This window comes from Trichechus manatus, unplaced genomic scaffold (genome assembly GCF_000243295.1).
Source record: "Trichechus manatus latirostris isolate Lorelei unplaced genomic scaffold, TriManLat1.0 scaffold00005, whole genome shotgun sequence".
NCBI lineage: Eukaryota > Metazoa > Chordata > Mammalia > Sirenia > Trichechidae > Trichechus > Trichechus manatus.
Genome location: NW_004443941.1, coordinates 13,445,974 through 13,468,456, shown reverse-complemented (window position 1 = coordinate 13,468,456; position 22,483 = coordinate 13,445,974). Strand labels below are relative to the sequence as shown.

The 22,483-nt window shown below is 40.3% G+C and overlaps 1 protein-coding gene across 7 annotated transcripts in view; it reads left to right on the top strand.

Annotated features, from left to right (window-relative positions):
* The window catches only part of PPP1R21 (protein phosphatase 1 regulatory subunit 21), a 72,851-nt gene that overhangs the window by 45,308 nt on the left and 5,060 nt on the right, over positions 1–22,483 (top strand). For all 7 annotated transcript variants that reach the window (XM_023735318.1, XM_023735335.1, XM_023735330.1 and 4 more), the window contains 6 exons: positions 2,571–2,698; positions 6,339–6,491; positions 9,542–9,634; positions 12,377–12,619; positions 18,949–18,981; positions 20,190–20,306. In XM_023735318.1, coding sequence (XP_023591086.1) covers positions 2,571–2,698; positions 6,339–6,491; positions 9,542–9,634; positions 12,377–12,619; positions 18,949–18,981; positions 20,190–20,306 — 767 coding nt within the window. The remainder of the gene's footprint in view (positions 1–2,570; positions 2,699–6,338; positions 6,492–9,541; positions 9,635–12,376; positions 12,620–18,948; positions 18,982–20,189; positions 20,307–22,483) is intronic.

Here is a 22,483-nt window from a genome sequence, read left to right as displayed (position 1 = left end):
AGATGGTTTCTTCAGAATTTCTATAGAGGAGATGTCAAAGGGGTGGAAGGTAGCTATCCATTGAAAGGGCAGCTTAAAGCTTCATTTACATAGAAAATATCTTCTTGTTGTTGGGTTTTTTGTTTTGTTTTGGTTGGTATTTTAGTGAATCTATAAATACAGAGTTTTTTAAAGGTGCTTTGTTCATATTTGTTCTTATATTGCATAAGGTTGAGAAGATGTCAGTTGGTTCAAATCAAAGAATGTTACTGTTGGTATTTGGCATGAGCTGATGGAGATTATGGTAGAGTCAGAGGCCCCCAGACTCCTTTTGTGTCTCTACTCCTTTCTGTCCTTGAAGATAAACATCAAGTATTGGGAAACATGAGGGGTGGTTGACAAGCTGACGCAGTGGTTAAGAGCTCGGCTGCTAACCAAAAGGTCGGCAGTTTAAATCCGCCAGCTGTTCCTTGGAAACCCTATGGGGGCAGTTCTACTCTGTCCAGTAGGGTTGCTGTGAGTCAGAATCGACTCGACAGCAACAGGTTTTTTTGTTTTGTTTATATGTATGTATACATAAAAATTCCCTGGTTTTATTCCTGAGGGACCAAATTACTGGGCTGAGGGCTGTGGGGACCATAGTCTCGGGGAACATCTAGCTCAATTGGCATAACATAATCTATAAAGAAAATGTTCTACGTTCTACTTTGGTGAGTAGCATCTGGGGTCTTCGAGTCTTGTGAGCAGCGATCTAAGATACTCCACTGGTCTCACCCCATCTAGAACAAGACAGAATGAAGAAAACCAAAGATACAAGGGAAAGATTAGTCCAAAGGATTAATGGACCACAACTATCACAGCCCGCACCAGACTGAGTCCAGCACAACTAGATGGTGCCCGGCTACCACCACTGTCTGCTCTGACAGCAGTCACAATAGAGGGTTCCGGATAGAGCAGGAGAAAAACATAGAACAAAATTCTGACTCACAGAAATAAAAAGACAAAGACCAGACTTACCGACCTGACAGAGACTGAAGAAACCCCGAGAGTATGGCCACCGGATGCCCTTTTAACTCAGTACTGAAGTCACTTCTGAGGTTCACCCTTCAGCCAAAGATTAGACAGCCCCATAGAACAAAACGAGACTAAATGGACGTACCAGCCCAGTGACAAACACGAGAAGGCAGGAGGGGACAGGAAAGCTGGTACTGGGGAACCCAAGGTCGAGAAGGGGAGAGTGTTGATGTGTCGTGGGGTTGGCAGCCAGTGTCACAAAACAATATGTATACTAATTGTTTAATGACAAGCTAGTTTGTTCTGTAAACCTTCATCTAAAGTACAATGATAAAAAACAAATAAAAAAAAAAGGGAGAAAAAAATTCCCTAGTTTTAACATTTCAGTAAAAACAGTCTCATTCATGTTACTGTTGTGTGCTGTGGAGTCTATTCTGACCCCTAACGACCATATATGACAGAGCAGAAATGCCTTACAGGGTTTCCTAGGCTGTAATCTTTATGGGAGCAGATTGCCAGGTCTTTTCTCCTGTGGAGCCACTGATAGGTTCAAACCACTGATCTTTGGGTTTGCAACTGAGCGCTTAACCATTGTGCCACCAGGGCTATTTAATTTATAGTGTAAAATCAACTAAATCTCTTGATTCTGAATAAATTCAATTCTCTGCATACACACCTACTATAAAAGTTAATTTCCATGTTTTGTGATTTTTGTTTTTTGGCTTTTTTGTAAGGATAATTAGTGTGCTTGTAACAGAAGTATTGTAAAAAATTCAAAGGAAGCTGTATTGTAAATACTTTATTATTTAAAAAAATATATATGTATAAGTACCCATCCTTGTAAATCAAGTGTCATCTTAATAATCCCCTCATTTTCCCAGACAAAGTCAGTATCTCTCTCAGAAACCCAGAAAACCCCAAAGCCAGCCGTTTGGCCACAGTCTTACGTACTGCAATTTCTGTTAACCCTTTTATACCTAACACTCTTTTTCTGTGTTTTGCCAACCATGGGCCTTTGTTGTAGTCTTGGACTGGAGGCAGTAGCACATGAAGACAGCCACTGAAATATCTGGTCCTCACTGACTGTGTAGACATTTGTCATTGTCAGCTAGGATGTGTACTAGCAAACCAGCTAAGGTCCGATAAGGCTTGTGGGACACTGTGCCTGGGTTGGCTGTCCAGCCTCATGGCTTGCTTGTATAGGTACTGGGTAATTTCTCACTAGGGCCTACTTGGCCATCAAAACAGTGGTTTTTGACTGGCTAATACTGGCCAGGGTCATTTATTGAATGCTAGAATTAGAGCTAACACTCACACGAGGGAGAGTCAGACCCACAAGCTGGTTGCTGTAGTAAAGACAGCAAAATGGTGTCAGGAGACCCTCGGTTCCTCAGTTCTGTTTTTCTGTGTGGAACATGACCTATGTGATATTCAGCGTAACCCTGATACTTGGGATCATTCTTTGTCAGATTTATTTTAGAAATGTGTAAGAGTAAGTTTGAGAAGTTAACAGCCCAGTTGTCTGTATGGGACTTGTATGTAGATAGTAATCAGTTTTTACTTGATTGCTTTTATAGATATTTCCAAACATTACAGTCAAAAAGCTACAATAGAGCATGAACTTCCAACAGCAACACAGAAGCTAATAACAACTAATGACTGTATCCTGTCATCAGCAGTGGCGTTAACAAATGGAGCAGGAAAGGTAAATTTTCTCTGGTTTATGTTGATATTAAATTCATTTCTGAAATATGCTCCTTTATTTTTCTTGAATGACATGGGAGAATTGGTCTGTTACAAGATTTTGGTATATCAAGCTTTTTGGTAACATAAACTTGTCTCTTTATCTCCTCCCTACCCCATACTTGGAGCCCAGGTGGCACAGTGGTTAAGAGCTCAGCTGCTAACCAAAAGGTTGGCAGTTCGAATCCACCAGCTGCTGCTTGGAAACCCTATGGGGCAGTTCTACTCCGTCCTATATGGTCGCTATGAGTGGGAATGAACTCTATGGCAACAGGTTGGGGGCCCAATACTTAAAACAACATGGTGTAGTGACTGTTTAGCATTTGTAGTGAATGAGCAGATCACACGTAGTTTATGTTTTAATGTGATATTTGATGATGTGAAGATTCTAGATGGTCTCAATATAGATCCTTGTATGTATCAAGGGTCTGTTATATAGGCTTATAGAACATTATGCATGTATGTACAGAAAATTAGAAAGAAAAAAAAAATACCAGAACAACCTCCATTAAAATTTTGGGTTTTCTCCTCATGTTTTTTTTTTTTTTTTTTTGTGTGTGTGTGTGTGTGTGTGTGTGTGTTTGCTTAATTGATTTTTGACAACATTTGTGATAATGCCACTTCTGTTGTTTTTTATCTTAAGTACTTTTTAAAGTGATTTCAACAGGTATCTTTTCATTGAGCCCTTAATATTAGGTAAAAATCATTTGGATCATTAAGCATTTAATTATTATTATAAACTGACCAAAATACAGTTAAAAAAAAAAATCCTTCTATCTTGGATATTCTAGTTTCAGTAGAAGTCACATTTTCAGAGTGCATCTTCATGTGGCTGTTGGCAACACCTTTAACAATTGAGATTTCTCTGAGAACTACCCATAATGTACAAAAACCCGACAACTGTATTCAGGACTATTTTAAGCCCATATATTTCAGCAGACTCAAGGTAATTTCTCAAGGAAATGCTAATCTATTTGTCTCTATATGTCATTCTTTTTCTGACAGGTTGACCATAATAGGAACAATTTTTCCCCCCAAATGGTTGAAGTTAATCAGAAATGATCATAGATCGTGTTAGACATTCAGTCATCTTTCCCAGACTCAGCCCAGTCTGTGTTAACAGTTTGCAATAGCATGGAGCCATGATTAAAAGGTGTATATTGTCTTCAGGTTCTGTCAGCTCACAGATCTGTGCCTACAGGATTCTTGAGTTAGAAACCATCCCCACCTCCCTCTCTTTTACCTCTTTCATGTACAGGCAGACCAGAAGCTTTCTGAGGATGATCCTAACTTTTATTCAATTAAGAAGAATTCTGGAAAAAGAGACTCTTGGCATTTTACAGGAGTCTCTGCATTTGCTGCCTTTTATAAGAACTCTATAATATCAGATATGTGCGTATTTCATAGTTTATTTAGATTTGCTCTGCCTGAAACCTTAAGGAAAGGTAGCTCATCTTCACTTTGGAATTTTCATAAATGGTTTTTCACTAAAATAAGTATCTGAACTAAGGTTAATTAATCACAGCTTAATAACTTAACTAATGCAATTTGACTAGAGTTTATAATTTATAATTCCCAGTAGGAAGGTGTAGCATATGCATATTAAAGAAAATTTGGAAAATGTAGAAATATTAGAGGAAAGAAAATAAGCTTCACCATACTACCCTGACCGAAGTGTAAATACTGGGTATGTGATTACCCACGTCATTGACAAGGAACATAGAGCTCAGATTTTTTGGAATCCTCATTTTCCTGAAGACAACCTATGCAGTAAGGATCAGCATGATCCAGTCCCCAAACTGTGGATTGGATTGATCCAGTCCTCACATTCCACTTCTCCACCCTTGTCACCAGCCACACCGTGGTGCTCTCTCTCCCTCTGACCCTAGCCACCCAGAGCTTGGGCAGAGCTCACAAGTCAAAAGGATGCCTTCATTCAGACTGCCTAGTAGGCAGCCTAAAGTTTTGGGGAGTCCGCATGACACCCCAGCCTTCTGACCTGTTGACCACAAATTCAGGGCTGGTTCCCATTACCCCTTCAGGTTGCCAGCTGCAAGCTCAAGAGTCCACACAACACCCTTAACTTCTGACCTGCCGCCTCCAGCTGCCCCTTTGTGTTCGATAATTTCGCTGAGACACCTTGCAGAATTCAGGGGCCATATACCATGCTTGGAGCCCTGGTGGCACAGTGGTTAAGAGCTACAGCTGCTAACCAAAAGTTTGGCAGTTTGAATCCACCAGCCACTCCTTGGAAATCCTATGGGATAGTTCTACTCTGTCTTATGGGGTCACTATGAGTCAGAATCGACTCTACAGCAATGGGTTTGGTTTTTGGTTTTGTACCATACTTACAACTACAGATTTATTACAGCTATAAAAGGGTACAGATGAGGAGACACGTACGGCGGGATCTGGGAGGGTTCCCAACTTGGAGCTTCCATGTCATGGGACACACCACCCTCCTAAGCACAGATATTCTTGTCAACCAGGAAGCTCTCTGAGCCTTAGTGTTCCCGGCTTTTATCAGCCAGTCCTGCATGGTAGGCTAAATCATGCCTCCTGAGGCTAGCTGATACCAGCCTCCCAGGTGAGTCTTTTCTGGTCTGGCCAGAAAAGACTCACTAGTCAGCACAGATCCTTTCGTGTGGCCTGGAAGTCCCAGATCCAGGCACCCCAACCACTCCAAAGGTCATTTCTCTGGAGCCAAGGACCAAGACCACCTTACCTGGGGTAAAACTAGGTCCTTTCCGCACAGTACCTAACATAATTTCATTTGTCAAAGTAAAACACTAATGAAAAATACAACCTTTCTGACCATTAGTGATTTTTACGTACTTTTTGAGCAATTTTTGCCAAGATACAACACTGTTTCACAAGTCACTGTTTCTTATTTCTGAGAGTAGAACACTCTTTAATGTATCTAAAGCTTGCTTTTTTCCAAGAACCTTCTCAGACATTTTTTAATTCTCATCACCATTTTGTATAGCACTGCAGTTTCAAAATCATGGCTCAGCTGAATCGCAGTCACGGGTCTTTGTGGCTGTTACATAACTTCTAACAAATGTTACATGTGTGAATGACAAGGGTTTACTGAATTTCCAGTCTTTTTTAAATTATTATTGTGTTTGTAATTAACAAATCGAGATTTACAGAATAAATGAGTAGAGATTACCTGTTCAAGATGTTTGTATCATGTCTTCTGTTGGACATTTTGGATACTTCTGTATTCAAAGTTAAAATACAAACAATGTAGAAACCCGAACATAGATGGTGCTTAAAACAGTGGCAGAAGTTAGTGAGGTGAACAATTCATGAATGCCGCCTACGAAACAAATCAGAATCTGTGTTGGTCTTCAGGCAGACTAGAAGCTGTCTAGAGTAGGACATGTTAGAAGTCTGGTCTCAATATTTATACTAGTATCCTCTTTTTATTATACATCCTTGCCTAGGTATTCCCAAATCAATAAATGAGAGCTTCTGGGCAAGTGTGGAAATTCCATTTCCATTCTCAGCATCTTTCACTTTTCTCTGAAAGCTGTTAGATATATATTTAGATATGTTACCGGAACACCAAATCTATCTTCTTGTCATACTTCATTTAGATGGCAGCTTTCTTCAGCAACAACGTGGACTACTTCATTGCCTCACTGAGCTATGGGCCTAAGGCAGCGACTGGATTCATTAGTCCTCTTTCAGCTGAATGCATGCTGCAGTACAAGAAAAAAGCCGCTGCCTACATGAAGGCTTTGAAAAAGGTCTGTGAGCTGCTGTTAACATTTAAATCAGAGGAAAACCCAGAAATAATTCCAGAGAATGGCAACAGTTGTTCTACAGTTGATATTGTTTAGGTTTTACACAATTTGTGGGTACAGGTGGTTGGTGGGTGTTGGGGAGGGTCTGTGGCAGAGGCGTAGGGAAGGTATCACACCCAGGAGCAATCTCTAAGTTTGAGCCTCCTCCCCACCCCCACCCTGGCCTCATGGTGGGACGGGTGGGTTTCACCCGCCAACCGTACAGGGGTTGGTGATTCACTGGCTCACCTCATCTGGCACCCTGTTGGACTTATGCCTGGGACAAATGCCCCCCTCCAGCGCCCCCTTGCTATGCATCTGGTCTATGGGGAAGAGGAGGTGACGAGCCCTGAACCTCACCTGATCAGCAGCTTAGCCTGTAAGCGTCAGCCATGTTGGACTCACATCCCTAGTGCTGGGCAGAGGGCCCAGGGCAAGGCAGGCAGTAAATGTCAGACTTCAGAAAATCGTAAAAACAAAAACAATGGAAATGTGTTCATAATTGTTTCTGACTGTCATCAGCAGTGGCGTGAACAAATGGAGCAGGAAAGGTGATTTTTACATGTATATGTAAAAGATACGTAGTCGTCGTAAAAAGAAATTGGAAGATAGAAGTACATGAAGAAGAAAATTAACATCACTTCAAATCCTACCACCCAAAAGGCAACCACTGTTAGCTTTGTTGGAGTATATGTTTCAAAAAGAATTTTAATGCACACACATTTATATATGCTACAAAAAGCAAAATGTGTCTCTGTGCCTATTACTGTTTTAAAATCTGTTTTTTTTTTTTTCCTCTTAAGTATCGTGGATGTCTTTATATATCAGTTCATATAGATCGATAAAGTACTGTCACCATTAATGTGTTGATAATATTTTCTGTATACTATTTCATTCTATAAATATGCACTAATGTAATTAGCCAAACTCTTGCTGGTGGACATTTAGGTTGTTTCTCGTTTTTCGCTGTTATAAACAATGCTACTGTAGGTATTATTGTATATGCAACTTTGTGCATTTGTTTTTTGCTTTGTTCTCTTCATTTCTTTTTAATTTTTAATTACACCTGATACATAAACACATTCTTATATTAACTCAGAATATTACAGGTAAATTATAGTCTCGTATTACCGTTGCTCTCCAGAAGTAACCATAGTTATTATTAGTTTGGTGTGTAACCTTTTAGACTCTTTCTGAGCCTTTATATATACCTGTGTAAACCTATGGAACCCTGGTGGTGCAGTGACTAAGAGCTCGGCTGCTAACCAAAAGGTTGGCAGTTCCAGTCCACCAGCTGCTTCTTGGAAACCCTATGGCGCAGTTCTCCTCTGTCTTATAGGGTCACTATGAGTTGAAATTGACTTGACAGCAATGGGTTTGGTTTTTTTGGTTATATAAACCTATAGACAACATATAGTATATTTTTTTCACTTAAATGTATGTTTTATTGTGCAACTTGCTTTTTCACTTAAAGTATGTTTTAGAGATCTGTCAGTATCATTACATGTGGTGTTTACTATATTCCTTTCAAATATGGCATAGAATTCTGTAATATCAAAGTTCCGGGGTTCATTTAGGTGTTCCCTTACTGGTGGGCTTTTAGGTTCTTCTCATTTTTTTTTACTGTTAAAATAATACTGCAGTGGATAGCTCTGTTAATGACTCTTTGGGCACGTGTGTGGGTATTTCTCTAGAGTACCAAAAAAAAACCAAACCTCTTGCTGTTGAGTCGATTCTGACTCATAGCGACCCTATAGCACAGAGTAGAATTGCCCCATAGGGTTTCCAAGGAGTGGCTGGTGGATTCGAACTGCCAACGTTTTGATTAGCAGCCAGGCTCTTGACCACTATGCCACCAGGGTTCCTTCTCTAGAATGGATACTGAGAAGTGGAATGTTCAGGTCATGTGGCTTGCACATTTTAATTGTTGCTGTCAACAGTAGCCCTTCAGAGTGGCTACATTGTTTACACTCCTAGCAACATAAAAGGCTGCCTGTCTCCCTATATTCTGTCTAAAAATTTTTTTATTATATCTTTAAGATTAAATCACAGAAATGGAATTGCTGGTTCAAAGTCTGCAATATTTCAAATTTTGGCACATTTTGCCAAACTACACTTCACGAAGGTTACTTGCTTAAATTCACCAGAAATAGAAGTACAGATTTAACCAAGGGTATTACAATTTAAAAAGATATTTGTCAGTCTGAGAGATGAGAGGTTTCTTATTGTTTTAATTTGCATTTCTTTGCTTACTAGGCAGGTGGAACATCCTGCTTAAAGTTTATTGTTTGTATTTAGTCTGTCAACTCTCTGTTCAAATCTTTAACCTATTTTTAAATAAATGTCCTTAATTAGGATTGAAAGAGCTCTTTATATATTAAAAATTTTAATCCTGTATTCGTGTTGGAAGTATTTTTCCCCAGTTTGCTATATTCTTTCAAAATAGACGTTTTAATTTTTATATCATGTTTTTTTTCTTAATGATGGTGATTCTCAGCCAGGGGTACTTTTTAAGATTATAGAAATAGTCATCTGTATTTTCTTCCAATATTTTTGAGGTCAAAATTGTTTAATTTAAATCTTCATTTAAATTTATTCTGCTGTAAGGTGTGAAATAGGGATCCAAATAGTATTTTTCTAAACTGTTGGCCAGTTCTCCTTGCACCATTTATCCAATGCATCCTTCTCCATTGAATTAAAAATGCAACATTTGTCACATAATCAGTTTTATATGTACTTTTGTCTGTTTTGGAATTTTCTATTCTGTTCCTTCATCTGTCTATTTTTGTGCAAGTCCATATTGTTTTAGTTAGTATAGCTTATAGCTGGTACGATAAGTTCCCCTTTGTTTTTTTTCTTCCTCCAAAAAAAAAGGGGGGCCCTTTTTTGTATATATGAAAGGAAGTAGTCTGTGTTGGCATACATCTGAATTTATTGTCAAACCCCATTTAGCATTCTTATTAGGGGAGTGGTACACTGTTTTTCCTTTAATTCTTCTGGTGCTTTTTCCATAGCCCCTTTTAGAGTCTGTGCCTTATGAAGAAGCACTGGCAAACCGCCGAGTCCTTCTGAGTTCTACTGAAAGTCGAGAAGGCCTTGCACAGCAGGTATGGCACCTGGAAGATCATGGTAATTGTTAAAAAGTAGAAATGTTAAACCGCCTGAAGGAGGCTGTTAAGATATATAGACCTAAATTCAAGGCTACATAAGCAAGTATGCAGTTGGTGTTATAGTTGTCACTAACGTGATAGCAAGCCACTGTGGCCGTGATGATTAATTCTTTCTCTAGGAGATCGTCTTTAATGTCTGAAATATGAAGGCAGTAAGGAAGGGAGGGGCTAGATCCTCAGAGAGATGTTCATTTCCTAAATGAGCAGAAGTGAGCAGGTTGGGGGCGGGAGGTAAGTACTCTCTTTTTCCGAAGTTGCTGCATGTTGACACCAATGTAGCTTTTGTCAGAGGTTTATTTGTTTCAACACCTGGCTTGCTGTTAGGTTTGGAAGTGTTTATTTTAAAGACAGCGCAAATAAATTCACCTGAGATAATACTTTTGTCTTTGTAGACCTTATTTTCATTGGAAACATGTCACTTACCTATTTGACGTTAATGCCCTAGGATGTTGGACCTAGAAATTTAATCCATAAAATAATTTCTGAAAACAGCATTCCTGAGACAAACAATAAAATGTGGAATACTTTAGAGTATGATTTTGGGTATTCTTATTTTGTGTGAAGAAAGTCAGACTCTGAGAAATTGAGTAACTTTTACCCCAAGTGAAATAGCTAGCAAGTGGCAGAACCGTGTGACTTCAAAGCTAATGCTTGTCCCACTCTGCCGTTGGCCAGCCGTGTGCTAGTCAGATATGCTGTCTGGGCCTCATGTCCTTCCTCTCTCAAGTGTGAGGATAGTAATATCTACCTTTCAGAGTCTTGTAAGGATTAATAGATCCAGTGGGAGGCGGTGTGGTACAGTGAAAAGAACCAAGCTTGTGAGCCAACAGATGGGGTCCCAAATCCAGCTCTTCCATTTGCTAGCTTTGAAGGTGGTTGAACTGCTGGGAACCTCTTTGAGAAGTGAGAATTGTAGGACTGTTAGGAGGCTGCAGTGAGATAATATGAGGAAGGTACTATAAACAATGTCCACAGTAATTGTTTAATCATGATAGTTGTGGAAGCGTTTGAAATTTACTGTTTATTATTATTATTTATTATTTTATGTAATTCTCAAACTTTTATTTGCCCAGAGAATTTTTTTAACTTCTTATTGAAATGTATCATACTTACGGAAAATTACACAAATCATTAATGCACATCTCGATGGATTTTTACAAAGTGAACACACTAATGTAACTACCACCCAAATTAAAAAAAAAAAATTCCATTCCTTTGCGTAAGGTAAGGAGCCCTGGTGGCACTATGGTTAAGCGTTCGGCTGCTAATCAGCAGACTGAATCCACCAGCCACTCCTTGGAAACCCTATGGGGCAGTTCTGCTCTGCCCTGTAGGGTCGCTATGAGTCACAATCGACTCGACAGCAGTGGATTTTTTTTTTTGACTTTGGTTTTATGTCTAAGGTAAACCTTAAATAAAAAAAAAAAGAGTTACTAGGACGCCAGAAGCCTTTTTCCTGCCCCTTTCCAGCTACTAATCTTCTGTCCTCCAAATATAACCATTATCCTGAGTTCTAACACTGTAGATGAATTGTGTTACCTGCTACTGAAGTTCTTACTAAATGCAATTGTATAGTATATACTCTTTCAGTATATACCGTATATACTGGCTTCCTTTGTTCAACATTGTAATATCCATGTTATTATAGGTAGTTGTAATGTGTTCATTTTCATCTCTTTTTAGTATTCCGTTGTGCAAATATATGTAATTTATTTATCCATTCTTACAGCTGATGAGTGGTTGAGTAGTTTCAAGCTTTAATTTTGCTGTGAACATTATTATATGTGACTTTTGGTAAATACATGCATGCATTCGGTTGGGTATATACTTAGAAGTGGAATTGCTGGGTCATAGGATATGATACGTTCAACCTTCAAAGATCGTTCAAACAGTTTTTCAGTTTTGTCCCAAATTTCACTCTTCCCAGCCCTGTATATAGTTCGTTTGTTCCACAAATGTGCCCACCGTTAGTATTTTCTTTCTAAGTCATTCAGGTGGTTTTAAATTGCTTTCCCTTGATGAATAGTATTATTGAGCACCTTTTTTGTTTATAGTCTTGTTCCAAGGAACCCTGGTGGCATAGTGGTTAAGTGCTCAGCTGCTAACCGAAAGGTCAGCAGTTTGAACTCACCAGCTGCTCCGAAGGAGAAAGACCTGGAAATCTGCTTCCATAAAGATTACAGCCTAGGAAACCCTACGGAGCATTTCTCCTCTGTCTGATAGAGTCAGTATGAGTCGGAATTGACTCGACGGCACACAACAGCTACCACAACAGTCTTGTTCGTCTCTTTGTGTGTGTGTGTGTGTGTGTGTGTGTCTTTCTCTGTTGGGTTGTCCACCTTTTTCTGATGGGTTTGTAGGAACCCTTCATACGTTCTGAATGAGTCCTCTCTTGGATACATGCTTTGAAATCTCTTCTTCCATTTCGTGGCTTTCCGTTTCACTGTCTTGACACCTTTTGATGTGTAGAATTTTTTATTTTACTCTAGTTCAGTTTCTCAGTTTTATGATTATGCTGTTTGTACCCTGCTTAATAAATCTTTCCCTATTCCAGGGTCAAGCTTTATTGTTTTCACCTTTGTGAGGTAGTTTTGATTTACATTTTATAAAGTATTTCTTGACCACTTAGTTTTGTCTGCATCATCTTCTAAGGTACAAAACTCTATGTTACTTTTCAAGGTTCAGCAAAGTTTGGAGAAGATTTCTAAACTGGAGCAGGAAAAAGAACACTGGATGTTGGAAGCACAGTTAGCCAAAATCAAGCTGGAGAAAGAAAACCAGCGAATTGCAGATAAGCTGAAGAGCGCAGGGAGCGGGCAGCTGGTTGGGCTGGTTCTGGAAAACGCTGCCGTGTTGAGTGCTCCGGGCCAGGAAGAAGCCGCAGCCAAGACTGGGCCGGAGCCTGTTCAGAGCACCAGTCTGGTAGGTCTCTTCTCGGTGGCCCTCAGCTTTCTTTTTAAATGCTGATTGGTAAGGATGTAAGCTAGAGTTCAGTGTTAGCCATCTAAACTACATGTCGGTGTTTATAACAGGAGTGATCCATGTGCTTCACAAAGCAACTCCATTAAATTCCTGTGATTTTACAGGAGTCTTCCCCATGGTGGGACCCCTGGTGGTGCAGTGGTTAAGAGCTTGGCGGCTAACCAAAAGGTTGGCAGATCAAATCCACCAGCCACTCCTTGGAAACTCTTTGGGGCAGTTCTTCTCTGTCCTGTAGGGTCGCTATAAGTTGGAATCGACTCGACAGCAGTGGGTTTTGGTTTTGGTCCCCACGGTGAGGACTGTGTTCTAGGAAAGATACAGTAAGTCAAATTTAAGATAATTCTGTTTTTCCACAGAAACATTTATAATACAAGCTTATGTTTCTGATCAAGAGCCAAATGCCTAACTTTTTATACAAATGACCACCATATAATTTGTAACTGATTATATGGTGTATTACTAGACTGTATAAAGCTTTATAACATATATATAATATAGAAACCCATCAGGTTAATTGTATTTCATAAGGCAGTATCTGGCAAGTTATCTTGTAACTTTGTTTCTTGCCTTATTATTTTTTTATTGTACTTTAGATAAAGGTTTACAGAGCACAGCTTCTCATTAAGCAGTTAGTACACATATTGTTTTGTGGCATCAGTGACCAACCCCATGGCATGTCAACACTTGTCCTTTCTCGACCTTGGGTTCCCTATTACCAGCTCCTGTCCCCTCCTGCCTTCTAGTCCTTGCCCCTGGGCTGGTGTGACCCGTTAGTCTCATTTTGTTTAATGGGTCTGTCTGATCTTTGGCTGGAGGGTGAACCTCAGGAGTGACTTCATTACTGAGCTAAAAGGGTGTCTGGGGGCTAAACCGTCAGGATTTCCCCGTTTTTTTTGAGGTCGGTAAGTCTCGTCTTTTTATGTCTCTTGCATTATTTTTAACTGCAGTGATTTAGAGGATGAAGAGACATCTGTTGTAGAGTTAGAGAATTCAAAGTCGCTTTTTAAAAGGTCTTCTAATTACAATATCCTGGCCATTGTAAATAAATAGATTAGGAAATCCAGAAAAGGAGAACTCAGGAGGGAAAAAACCCTCATAGTCGGAAGGGTATTTTTACAGGCCTTTTGGAGGAACTTGGGGAGAGCTGTGGAGCTTCTGACAGATCCTGCTTCCAAGGAGTGTGCTTTTCTGCTGACTTTATCCAGGTAGCTCATTGAAGAGCAAGTCATGGTTCTCAGGTTTACCTTGCACCTGATTCACAGCATACTTGAGAGTAAAATTTACAAGCCAGCTTTTATTTTTAAGATACATATGCAAACATAGCAATGATTGTGAGGATGGCACAGGACAGAGCAGTGTTCCTTTTGTTCTGTTGTATGTAGGGTCGCTGTGAGTCAGAACTGACTGGACCGCACTTAACAACAACAGCGTACCTCACTGCATCTTAACAGCGTCAGAAACTCAGAATTAGTGTTAATTTTTTAGGTACAGTAATGATATTATGATTATACAGGAAAATAGCTCTGTTTTTTGAAGCTAAATGCTAAAGTACTTAGGGTGACGTGTCATAATGTCAGCTTATTTTCAGATCGCTCAGAAAATATTTTCATAGATAAGTAAAGCAGACATAGCAAAATGTTAACAGTTATTGAATCTAAAAGGTCGAAAGTTGGAATCTAACAGCCACTCTTTGGAAACCCTGTGGGACAGTTCTACTCTGTCCTGTAGGGTCGCTATGAGCCAGAATTGACTCGACAGCACAGAACAACAAGATGGTGGATATACAAATGTTCATTGGTACTTTTTCCCCAACTTTTCTGTATATTTGAAAATTTTTATAATGTAGGTGAGGAAAAAAAGAATTAAAAATTTTAGAAAAGCAAAACACAAGCAAAAAAACCAGACTTCTCAGAGCTTTGACTTGGAGGATCACCATGCCGACAGACTGATCCTATAGTGTTCTCCAAATTACAAGTGTGTGTCCCAACCAAAAGTCCTGCACGTTGCCTCATGATAGGGGAAGACGCCCGCTTTCACCCCCCACATCAGAGGTTTAACATTTAGCCACAGTTTATAAATGAAGTAATGAGAGGGATATTCAACAAACAACAGAATTTCGGTATCTGTCCAAGGGCCATTTGGGAAATGTAACGCTGCCACCACTCACTCAACTATGGAATTTGCTTCAGAGCCTGTTTTCAGACAGAAAAAAGTCTGTCTCATTGATGGGGTCACAGACTGTTCTCCCCTGGGTTTGATCTCTTCTTTCTCCCCTCGTCTCTCCCTGGTTCCGTGCATCTGTTGGTTGCCCTCTTCTTTTACTTGCACTGACAGTAGAGTTGATGCTGACCAGGGAGTAACTACAAGACCAGGCTAGACCAGGGAGGGCACAGAGGACGATAATAGTGATTGCAGTCATCCTGTGCTAGACACAGTTCTGAAGACTTTTCATATATTAACTCAGTCAAACCTTTCATAGATCCTAGGAGATTGTAGGTACCATCATAGCTTCATTTTGTAGATGAGGAAACTGATGGACAGAGAGGTGGAACAATTCCCCAGGAGTTACACACTTGATAAGTGACGGAACTAGGATTCAAACCCAGATGTCTGGATCCAGAGCCTGCCCTCTAACCACCAAGGCCTTGTGCTCTGAACAGTATCAGAAAACAGATCAGCTGACAAAAACTCATTTGTTTATTGCTTGTCTTCTAGAAGTGCTGAAAGTTGGTAACACTGGGTGTATTTGAGTCATTAATGTCAGTTGCTGAAAGTTAAAGATTGTCTTTTTATTTGACATTTTCTATGGAAAGCACTACTGTTACATATGTAAGTAAGTGAGAAAGATTTCTAGGGCCATGTTCATTCCAGAAAACCTTCAGTACTGAGCACTAGTGGGCCATGAGTGATGGTGATCTCAAAAGATTGGCAGTTTGAATCTACCAGCCAGCCGCTCCTTGGAAACCCATAGGGCAGTTCTACTCCGTCCTGTAGGGTCACTGTGAGTCGGAATTGACCCTACAGCAACGGGTTTGGTTTTTTTGTTGTTGGGTTTCACCGCTGTTCTCACTCTGAGCGCGCTGTCTGGTTATCGTGTGTACATAGCCTTGGTTCTCCTGTTCTGTCTGTCTGTCTGCATCGCACTTAAGGGTCACTTTCCTTCCATCCACCTCACACAGTGCTGTCAGGGTGATTTTTTTTAGGGTATAGTACTGATTATGCAGACTCTTGCTTCTAGACTTTTAGTGGCTTCCTGTTAACTACAGAATATAATCCATTTGTTTATTTGACATTCAGAGCCCTTGGATTCCTCATTCCAAACTACCCTGCTAGCCTTTCTTTTACCAGTTCCGTGTACAAACCCAGACCAAACTCTTTTTCCCTAGTAATGTTCTTTGCATTTTTACCTCCCTGCCTTGTTCATAAGGAGCCCTGATGGCACAGTGGTTAAAGTGATCGACTGCTAACCAAGAGGTCAGTGGTTCGAAACCACAAGCAGCTCCGCGGGAGAAGGATGTGGCAGTCTGCCTCCGTAGAGATTTACAGCCTTGGAAACCCTATGTGGTCGCTATGAGTCGGAATCAACTCGACGGCAGTGGGCTTGGGGTCCTTGCTCGTGTTGTTTCTTTTGCCTGGATATCTGTTTTTCCATAAGCTCCTAAATAGTCACATACTTTCTCTTCCCAACTTCTCCTTCCTTCTCTTTGACTTTCTTGAATTCAAAACCCTACCCATCATTTAAGTTACAGCTGAGATCCACATTTTCTGTGAACCACCATTGCAGGCATTGCCTTTGATGGCCTGGCTTACAGAACCAAGACAGTCGGCCTCCTTTCATTGTTCGCAGTTTGGTGTGTGTAGAGGAATAGGTTACCCCCCCTTAGTTGCTTGCAGTCTGATGGAATAAGAGCCTTGCTAGACGTCTGTATAGAGTGCTGTAGGATCACAGAGAGGGTGACTGGAGGGGCCGGGGGGATGTCACAGAAGAGGTGATACATGTCTGAGTTTTAAAAATGAGCAAGAGTCCAAGGCAGGAGAAGAGTATTTCAGGTCGAGAGAAGCGTCTTACCATGCACATCTCCTTCCCTTCTGCACATGGCACAGTCCTGCGAAAAATGACCCAAAGTTCTCTAACCTACTGCCTCGCACATAGTAGACAATAGCGATAAAAAGAGAGAGAGTTTTCTGCCTTCCTTGATGTTTCTTCGTTTCAGCCTTCAGTCAACTGTGTGTAGCTGTACATATGGGGGTGTGAGCGTCCTTTGTGTCTTCTTCCCTTGGTGTTGGTAGCAAGCCTGTGCCCATTTCAGCGTTAACAGATTCATAAAGGAGTCTCACAAGTCACCAGGAGATTACTTTGGCTGAAGCTCATTGAGGCTGAAAAAGTAACTGGAGAGAGAAAATTATTTCATTTCTAACCCTGTAACAGTTCAAAGGTTCAGTGCTTATTATTTTTTGTTAAAATACCTAGTACTATAATTTGAACATCATCTACCTATTCTTTATTGTAATAAAAGATAGCAGTACCTTCAGAAAGAAAAAGCCCAGGCAATACAAATTTCCATTTTTTCACTGGAATTAAAAAGCATTGCTTGAGGTTAACATAATTTTATATCTATTTTAAATAAAAAAATAATTCATATAATTTAAAGGTGATTTAAAAATATAGGTTAAGTAAGAAGGAAAAAAAAATAAAAAAGATCATATTTTCCTGGATACCCAAGCTTCAACTATTAGTCTTTCTTTTCTACAAAATGTTTTACATGGTTGAGATTGAGATCGTACTTTCAAAATTTCAAATATTTTAGCATAATGTTAATACACAAGTATTGATCCTGTTCTTAGGAACTCAGTAGAAACTTATTGATTCCATAATAGTCCTTATGGATATACCTTAGCTTACCTGTAATTGAACATCGATTATAATTTTTACTATTTTAAATAACATCTCATTTTTATGCATAAGATTCTTTCTGCTTTTTAGATGATTTCCTTGGGATACCTTCTCAGGTTGAAACTATTGGATCAAAAGGCATAAGTATTTTTGAGTTCCTTGATCTTTATTGCCATATTAGGGCTATATCAGCCTATATTTTCATTAGCAGCATATGAGAAAATAATGGAATTATATATGTTGAAACTTCTCCTTCCATTTATGTAACACCATTCCTTTAGGAGCTGTGTGCTGTACCACACTCTCAAACCATAACCTGGGGGTGAGGGGTTGTGGGGGAAGGTGGAATGGATGCATCCTTGCCTCCTGGATATTTGGATTTGCCAAATCCAGTCACATGTGCATATATAAAATTGAGTGGTGTGTTACTGTAAGCAGGTCTTAACTGGAGGTGAAAGAGGAATTGCTACTCCTGCTTCAGTGAGTAGAAAATGATGGCTGTTCTATCTAAAAAGTATAAAAGACCTTTTACAGCTAGATGGGCATAGCGTTCATTAGCACACTCAAGTGGTATACTGCTCACTGTTCAGAGTAGTACTCTTGAGGGTAGTATTTGGAATCTGTGAAAACTGTTTATTGCTGTCATCTCTGATGAACAGAATCCATCGAAACTGTGTTTATAGTAGTTTTCCTTGAGTCTGTGCCCAAGCACATGCCTTTCCACCTTGAGCAATAACCTGAATCCAGTAATTATGGCTGTTTTTAAAATCTTAATCTACAAAAGCAAGCCTTAAAAATGTTGGCAGTACCTTAATATATTTAAAGTTACATTTTCATTTTCATCAGTTTAAATCTGAAATTAATACTTAGGAATGTCATAATAATATACATATATCAAAAGTGTCTGTCTTCTTTCTCCTTTTGAGCTCTCATCCAAAATACTGTTATTCATGTTTTCTGTTCGGAGTATTTAGTTGTTATGATCACCATAATACTGTCTTTACCCCTTCTTGGCTACTGCTTAGGATACAGGCGTGGACATAACCACACGGAGTCAAGAGCTGATGTCTCTCTCTTTTCCCTGGTGATTTGTGGGTAACCCAGCCAGTGAATATAGCTAATCGGCATTCTGATAGAGTATCTAGTGATGATCATTATTCATTTCTGCCTCACGGCGGAGACAGTGAATGCCGTTACCTACCCCAGGGTATAACATCCTTGTAGTTAGAATCCAGTCCCGATGCTCCTTAGAACTTAGTGTGAACTGAGAAGAGACGGGGTTACAGGTGTAATATTTTGTAGTTAATACTCCTTGAACAATTGTATTTGAAATGTAGATAGCCAGTTCTAAAGCTGTTTTCCTCTTATGTTGTAGATCGGAGTTTTAACCAGGATGTCGGACAGTGAGGTAATGTATGTCGCCGTCGCGTTGTTGGTTAGTAAACACTTGGCAGCATGTTTGTTGACAGAGGTCTGCGAGAGTCATCCCTGCCTGGTTGTGTTTCCTGAAATTTCTGACAAGTGTAGATCCAGCGTTTTCCCCGTTATCCACGGAACCTTGTTGCTTTTCTTTCTGGCTCTATTTTAACTGTCACCCACAAATTATAACCCTGTTTTTGTGATTGCCTTGGTGAATGACTTGACTTGGCAATTGGATGAGGCGTGGCGCGAGCTTGGCTGCCGGCTTGCTGGTGTGCTGTGGGAGGCTGAGGGCCATGTCAGTCCTCCCCCGGGCCTGCGGCCTCAGTCTAGCAGACAGGCTGGGAAAGCAGGCCTTTTAAGGGCCTTAATGAGCAGTGTGCTCTGTAGCTCTTTCCAGCCCCCCAGTAAGTCAGTCCAGGTCAGATTTGGCTTGTCAGATAGGTTTGCATGTCTTAATTTGGAAATATTAAGTGTAATTTTATAAATAACCCATTAAAAGAACACTGAGGTCATTCAGCTTACCCTACTCAGCATGGTGGGCGAGCTGGTAAATTTAGTTCAGGGAGGTTGGTAAATTCTTTGATTTCCTTATTGGCCTTATAATTTAGGTAAGCTTGAACTTCTGCATATATTTTTAAATTAAACTCAATAGTGTGTCATTGCTAGAGTAACTGGTAGAAATAGCAGTCTGGAAAAAGGGCAATGAACATTTCAGTATAGAAATAGCTGAATTTGTTCATTTGTTTAAGAACATTAGACTGTCTTAAGATAATTTGGGGGAAAGAAAAAAAAAGAATGTTCAGGTCTTAGGAGTTTCAGTAAATATCCCCTTCTTCCAATTAGAGGTAGACATACAAGTCAGACAGATGGAGATTTTAAGTCAGGTTTATGGCTGAGAAAAGCTGGAGGAAGGGACAACGTCCCAGCGGGCTTCTCAGTACTTCCCTTGTGCTCTGTTCTCCAAAGCCACGACTTCACTCTGAAATACTGCATGGAAGAAATTAGGATGTACATTTACCTGCCCTGTCTGGAGTTGTTCAAGGGGTAGGAAAACTAGAATTGTCTCTCATGTTCTTATGTCAGATGACAAATGAAAATGTACAAAATGTCTTTTATTTTTCTAAAGTGATGGTTAATCTTTATTTCTAGAACTGCTTCAGCTGACATTTATTCATGTTTGTGTGCTCGCTTTAGGTTCTGGATGTGGACTCTCGTGAAGACTTAATTAAAAATCACTACATGGCCAGGATAGCAGAGCTTACGTCGCAGCTGCAGCTGGCCGACAGTAAGTCGGTGCATTTCTATGCTGAGGTGAGCGGAGGGTTCATCAGGTTGGGTAGTTTCTTCCTGACCCCTTAGCAATTAGGTCACTGCCCTGCCTTCCTGCTGTTCACTAGGAGACAGGCCAGTGTCCACATGTTCACATTCATTTGGTTGGAGTTCATATCGATCGGTCTGTATACCAGCCAAAAATCTTCATTTTAGTTAATACAGGACTGATTCATCATTTCCAAGTGACTGAAAAATAGTTGGGAGACGGATGGGTACCTTTCCTGTGGTCACATGTGTTTGGAGCATTATTATTACAGAGTACTTGTTTTAGAGAGTTGTGGGCAGTTTAGAATTATAGACATTCACAGATCCAGGCATTTTCAGGGGACTCATAATAGGCCTGTATCTAGTTATTTATTTATTTTTTAATGTTTTCCAATTTCCAAATGACAAATGTTTGGAAATATAAATTCCTGTCAATGGCAAAGTGAAAAATGTAAGCTTTGTCAACCTTTAAAAGATAGGCAGTCTTACTTCTTGTTACATTCTCATCTTCCCTCACCAAATAATTCCTTTTCTTAAGAGAATTAGAAAAACACTATGCAAGATAAACCAAAACAAAAACCCACTGCCATCGTGTCAATTCTGACTCATAGCGACCCTACAGAACAGAGTAGAGTTTCCAAGGAGCCTGGTGGATTCAAACTGCTGACCTTTTGGTTAGCAGCTGTAGCACTTAACCACCGTGCCACCAGGGTTTCCAGACATGCAAGATAATCACCAAAAATTAAAAGGTGGGGGGAGGAGGAGGATAAAGGAAGAAAGTTACAGATACCAAAGAGTAAGAAAGAAATGATAAGACAAAATATAGATGCTGCTCCACATACAAGAATGTCTTTAAGGTATCTGCTTTGAAACTATATTAAAAGGTCAGTAGTTATGGATGGCAGACAGAGAATTATAATGTGAAAATTGTTAAATTAAAAAGGAAAGACGGCACCCCGTATTGGCCCTCGTCTGTACTTTTCCCCTGTACTGCAGAGATGGAGAGGTTGATAGCTGGTCAGTTGCTGGAAGTGGTGAAGGACTTTGCTGGTCTTCTCTCTTCCTGCCAAAATACACGCTGTGCCTATCTCAGTGCTGCTTGCAAAGCAGCCACTGCATCCATACTTGATAAACTGATTAGTAGTGGCAGAGCTCGTTGGGCTGCAGGAAGGGAGGATAGCAGACTGGATGCTTTGCAGCGGAACTGCTGGGGCATCGGTCACCTAGCCACATGGTGCAGCAGACATTTGTGCCCTTGTTCTTTCCTGCCTGCTTTCTGAGTTAGTGTCCCAGGCTTGATTGCTGATTGTCTTCATGCGGACTGTGCCCTGCATGTCTCCCTCCCTCTGCCAGGATCAGTGCTGAGCACACGGTGGATGCTTGCTTCGTAGGGCTGGTCGATTTGGTTGGCCAGACTGTCCTGAAATTCTCTTGTGAGGAATGAAGTGAGTACTAGAGAGTTTTTGAGGCTCTTTTATGTCCAAGAGATTTGTTTATCTTAGCAAGTATTTTCAGCACAATTGTGATACAGGAATTTTTAAATTGTCCAAGTTTTTCCTTATCTGTAAACAGGAAGTGGTGACCCCCTGGACAACTTTGCTGGAAGGGTCAGTGTGAGCATGTGATGTTGACAGAGCATTTACATGTGTCTCTGCAGATCCTCCTCATCAGACTCAGTGGCCTTAGCAGAAAGTCCAGTGAGTCTTCTAATCGCACATCCTCTTTGAATAATAGCATGAAATGGAAGCTCCTTTTTTCCTCCTTGATGGTCTACCCTGTTTCTGGTTAGTCTGGGTTTGGCAGACTCCCCAAAGAAAGCAGCTGGGATCTTTACAGCCCTGCGCTCATTTTTTTTCCATGCAGATAGAGCATAATCTAGAGGGTAGGATCATAAAGCTTTTATTCTCCTATAATGTGGTCTCTAACAAGGGACTTGAAACACAAGAGAAGTATGGTCCTAGGGTCCATATTACATGGTCAGAAGCCATCGGTAACTTCTGAAGGAGCCACTTCCCTTCTCATCCAGTGTGAATCCTGGGGAATAGTAGAAACTTCTTGTGTTCTTTGTAACCACTGGTCACCGAGGGAGAGCTAGCAGAAAATCACTGATAAGTGTGGGTTATTAGGTTTTCTTTCTTATTAAAATGATGAGGGTGGGGACCACATCTTCT